This window comes from Convolutriloba macropyga, unplaced genomic scaffold, assembly GCF_964194025.1.
Source record: "Convolutriloba macropyga unplaced genomic scaffold, txConMacr16.3 SCAFFOLD_1618, whole genome shotgun sequence".
Classification (NCBI taxonomy): Eukaryota; Metazoa; Xenacoelomorpha; order Acoela; family Convolutidae; genus Convolutriloba; species Convolutriloba macropyga.
In genome coordinates, this window is record NW_027453730.1 from 33,489 (window position 1) to 39,037 (window position 5,549).

The window sequence follows — 5,549 nt, forward strand, 5'->3', positions numbered from 1 at the left end:
ACGCTATATTATAATTCTAATTTATTATTCATTCTCATGTTTGCATAAAACAGCTCTGGACAGGTTGTAACAATAAGTTTCGGTTTTTCAAGATGTTAAAAAGATATTTCTATCTGAAGTGAAGTTGTTTTCAGGAATTTTCAGTTCAAGGGGTGCTTTAGGGGTGCTTTTTAACATTTTGTTCACAACAAAGAACCAAACATAATAAAAATTCATAATATTTTTGCTTCCTTAAATTTTTGTCCCTACCTTGACACTTTTGTAGCATTTTTTTCTTAATGAACTGCATTATCCAGATGTATTAAAGCAGAGTTTAATAAAATAGTCGAAAGCTGTTAATTTGCTTTCGGCAGTGCTTATTGTATCTCAATTTTTTGAAGAATTTCGCTACAGTTCTTTAATAATTGAAACGATGTTTGCTCAAATGAATTTGACCAAGACACTTGGGGAGAAACATTTATTAAAAATAACTCAACAATAAGAAATAATTCAACTATTTATCTCGAGCATGCGATGTATCTAGATTTGGCGTATTTTTGCAACACACTAGAGATAATTGCGCAATGTTACTATATTTTGTCTACGGGGTTCGAGCTACTAATTTTATTACTTCAAAATAATCGGATATGCTAAAAATTCATGCACTGTATAATGATGGGAACTGTTTCCTTTCTTTGCCTGTGAACAATTGTTTTTGGTTTGATAAGTTTGTGAATAAACTAATGAGTGTTTTACACTAAAAACAGTTTTTTTAGCTTTCTTAGATGATGGACTACCACATCACTACCAAATTTATTTATATCAATAAGGTTTATAAATAAATAATTATTAAATCATGATATTTTACCGGGAAAGGAAACAATTCCTAATTACAAAATAGAAGTGGAGTGTCGATGTCTTTTCTCCTTCAACGGGGCACTATAATTTCAGTCAGCTGGTGTCAAATTTACTCGCCTGACATTCTTCGTCTCACTTCTTTCCTAAACAATGCGATGCTATTAAACTTTGACCTTTGAAACAGTCTTTAGCAATTGCAACTTTATGGGACAGACTATAGTACTCAAAAAAGTAACAAGATTACACACGTTTGAGTTTGGTCGCATCATTAAAACATAAATGATATCGTTTTCTAATATTGTCAGATAAGTATTAATTTTTAAACAATTTACAATCATGACACAAACAATATCGCTGTTCAAACTCGTTCAGCAAACAAAATTTCATACTGCTCCATTACATTTCTAGGTGAGTTGCATTAAAGAACAATTTGCTTGCAAAATCTAGGCAAATATGCCTGCATTTTATAATCAGCTTCCCTGCAAATATTTTAGGGTGTACCAACACATGATTTCTAACTAGGGGTTCCAAAAAGCTGCAATTGCAAGGAGGCGTTTGACAGAACATATGGATCTATTCTGTCTCCCCCCCCCCCCCCCCCAGCTTAGTGAGCTTATTTTTTTAACGTTTAAGCCCCCCACGCGCACGTGCTATTTTCTTACATAGTAATGTGCTATATAACAAGTTATAATTTGTAACGGGGGGGGGGGGGGGCGTAAAACACACTGGTGGGCCGAAACAGAATAGATCCGAAAATATCTTGAATTTAAATTTCGACTAAAATTAACTAACTTGAAGCTTGGGTGAGCGAGGGCAAATATGATAGGGTTATAGATGCAATTGGTCTTTGCAATCAAAGCAGGGACTGTGGTCACGTATGGGTTCAGGTGTGCAGGGCCAATCAGTTGTCCCAACACCCCAATCAACGCATAGGGAAACCAGGTGAGAATGAACACCCCAATGCACATCATGGAGGCTTTTGCAACCACCAGCTCTTTGCTCTTTGTGTGACCCTAAAGTCGCAGTTGAAAGTTGGGGTCTTTCCCATTATAGCCCCCCCCCCCAGCTTAGTGGTCATATAAACTATAGCCCCCCCCCCAATCATGGTAATTATACCATAAGGGGGGGGGGGGGCTATAATTTCATGGGGGGGGGGGCTATAATGGGAAAGACCCGAAAGGTGAACTTGAACTTCTTGGTTAATGAGTCAAGATATGATTCATAACCGCCTTTTTTGAAAGAGTCAAAACAAGGAAATAAAATTTAAAATAGTCACTGAACTACCCCCTCCCCCCCGCCCAATTGACATAGCCATTTAGCTAAAAAAAATAATGCATTTGATCATGTTTTGCTGGCCATCGTCATGCTTTAGCGGTTCTTGGGAATTGTTGGGAAATTATCACAACCGATATTACAACCTGGTTATGAATATCATAACCACGACCGACGTTATTCGGACATGCTTGTCTTAATACTTTCCTTTAAATCCATTCGTCTTGAATTCAAGGTTATAATCGTTTTTTCCGTTGGGTGCATTTCTTCTTTTTTTGTGGGGTTTATTTTATGATTTAGAATGGGTTTTCTGCGGGCGGTTTTCCGAGACCCAAAAGGAGGACAAGTTGTTTGAAGTATCACCTGATTATGGCTGATTATGGTTCGGATGCGTCTGATCTTGAGCAATTTTGGAAAAAAGATGCTTGGGCAATCTCAAGAATCTCAAAATAACACCCGGGTCGAGGTGTCACCGCCATTCAACGCAAAATTATTTAAGAAAAGCGGTGAATGCGGGAAATTATGTAAGATAAACGGTGAATGCGGGAAATTATGTAAGATAAACGGTGAATGCGGGAAATTATGTAAGATAAACGGTGAATGCGAGAAATTATGTAAGATAAACGGTGTATGCGGGAAATTATGTAAGATAAACGGTGAATGCGAGAAATTATGTAAGAGAAGCGCTGAATGCGGGAAATTATGTAAGATAAGCGGTGAAATTACATATATCAGGCGGTGAATGCGGTGAAAAAAAACTTTATCGCCTGGCAGTGAAATTACATACAATAACCGCTTATTCAAGAAATTGGCCAAATTATAGATAAGCTGTGAATGTACGAAATTTGCGGTGAAAAAAAAACAATTTTTCACCGCTTATCTTTCATATTTTTCCGATTTTTCCTCGACCCGGGCACTTTTTAAAAGACGCGTTTAAGAATACCTTGTATGGGTCGCCATTGGGTGCAGAAACAGTAGACACTCTCCTAGCCTGCTCAATGGCATTGTTGGCCTTCACTGTTGCAAACATGCGAGCATAGCAGAAGACGGAGACTCCCAGAGGCAGAAAGAACCCCCCAATGTACATCACTATCAAGTAGATCCTGTTGTTCCAATCTGTGGAGATGTAGTCGAAACTGCAGCTGGTCCCGTTTCCTAAAGTTGGATCTATTCTGTTTCGCCCCCCCCCATTTTTTTACGCCCCCCAGTTACAAATTATATGTTGTAATATAGCACGTTACTATGTATAAAAAATAGCACGTGCGCCTTGGGGGCGTAAAAATATAAATCCACTGAGCTGGGGGGGGGGGGGGCAGAATAGATCCCTAAAGTTTATCAGGAACAGGTTAGATCTATCCCATTTTCTCCCAGTTCTGCCCACCTTATAGATGTATTGATATCAGATGTATTAATATCTGAATATACGGCGGAATTTTCTTCAATATCGGTCATAATTCAATAAAATTTTCAATTTTTTGATTGGCTTGTTTGTTTTTTTTTATGTAATTAGTCATTTCTTATGTAATCGTCTTATATTTTTCACCATACATCAGTATTTTCACCGTTGAAAAAGCTCTACGGTAACCGCAGACAACATTAACGAAATAGAAATGACTTATGTTAAGCTAATTTGCGGAAACCTATACATTGTCCTCGATATTAGTAAAAAAAAAATCTGTCTAGAGAATCTTATTCGATATATAATTATCTATTTACGACTGACTGAGTTATTACTTTCAAGCTTCTGTTTATCAAAATTGTATCATTTGCAAGAACTCTAAAAATTACAGCATAAAGTATATGTAAAAACATTATACTCTAATTACAACACTCATATTGATAAGGTTAACTTAAGCAATAATTTTAAATACAATTTTGAATGTTCAGGAACATCGTTCGCAAGTTTATCGTTGGAACGATTACATGACATTATACCCAAAGCCCAAATACCCAATGCCACTATACCCAATCCCTTTATACCCAATATACTTAAATATTTTCGTTCAATAATCCGACTACAAATTAGTTGCCGCTATCAAATGTATGTTTTAATAAAACTCCAGTGGATAATCTAATACCATGTTCGGTTGTGATAGTTTCATATCACGTTCCAAGGGCCGTTGAGGCATGGCAACGGCCATTAAGCTCGTTAAAACATACTTGTAATAGCGACTGCTAATTGGTAGTCGGATTAAAGAACAAAATATCAAAATGCATTTAGTAACATATATTGCATAGTTTCAGTTTTTAATCACATGAGTCAGATCTCTAGATGTATGGAACAACTTCGTTGTTTTTATTTTAGCTCCTCAAAGAAAACGACCTTCAATCCTTTTGCTTCTCAGGTCATCTAAAATCCTTATGTTTTTAGACCATTTTGTGCCAAATAAGTTTCTCGAAAAAATTTTTTTATTTGGCCATACGTCATTTTTGTAAATATTGGTCTATATATTTTGTCACGTGGAAACATTACTGGTTTCCAAGTTGAAGTCTATTATTTTTTGCGAGATTAAATTATTCATGGTTAATTGTTTAAATCAGGCAAGTTTTTTAAAGAGGAAATTAGAGACGATAATTTTTATATCAGATTTCTTGGCCGAAGACTGTTATCCATTCAAGAACTTACAAAATCTTTTACGATGAAATGCATCTTAAAAAAACTACAATAGCAGAAAAAAAACAATCTACCGAATACCCTGCGCTTTTTAAGCGTTATTTTTTTCAACAAATTGTTTTCGGGCTAAGGCGTGGCTGAGGCGAGTTTTCAATTTTGAAGCTCTAAATTAATTTTCATTCTCATTTTTCCTGTTTACACAGAAAAGATGGTTCATCAGAAAAGAAAAACAACTCTCTCTTATATCAAGGTCTTCTCGGATCGAAGTTTGGCGGTGAATTATCGTGAGAAATGCGGTGAAAAAATTCAGCGCGTATTTCCTACATTTTTTTGCGGTGATTGCGGAGAATCGCGTTGAATTATTTACTTTCATCGTAATCTCAATATTCTTACAAAAACGAATGTTCTCTATCTGGTTTCTCCGCCCCGGGTTACTACAGAACATATTTGCACTGTGAATATTGATTTAACTGATGTTTCTATTTCTTTTTAAAATTTCTCTAAGTGTACGTTGCTTTTTGATAGTAAAGACGATTTTGTATGATCTTGCACTAAAACACTTCGTTGATTTTATTTCAGCTCCTCAACGAAAACCACCTTCAATTCTTTTGGTTCTCAGTTCAACTAAAATCCTTATGTTTTTACACCAATTTGTGACCAACAAGTTTCTCGAAAATAACTTTATTTGGCGATGCGTCATTATTGTAAATATTGGTCTATATATTTTGCCACGTGGAAATATTACCTGTTTCCAAGTTGAAATCTAATATTTTTGCGAGATTCAATTATTGGTGGTCAATTGTTTAAATCAGGCCAAATTTTTGAA

The 5,549-nt window shown here is 35.8% G+C and overlaps 1 protein-coding gene across 1 annotated transcript; it reads right to left on the reverse strand.

Moving 5' to 3' along the window:
• Nucleotides 1-847: 847 nt before the first annotated feature.
• LOC142358512 (melanopsin-like) lies at nucleotides 848-2,524 on the reverse strand. Its single transcript, XM_075409903.1, has 3 exons — nucleotides 2,473-2,524; nucleotides 1,630-1,850; nucleotides 848-980 (listed from the first exon to the last, which is right to left on the reverse strand). The coding sequence occupies exons 2-3, from the start codon at nucleotides 1,806-1,808 to the stop codon at nucleotides 947-949; spliced, it is 213 nt and encodes a 70-aa protein (XP_075266018.1). The 5' UTR covers nucleotides 1,809-1,850; nucleotides 2,473-2,524; the 3' UTR covers nucleotides 848-946.
• Between the last annotated feature and the right edge of the window lie 3,025 nt (nucleotides 2,525-5,549).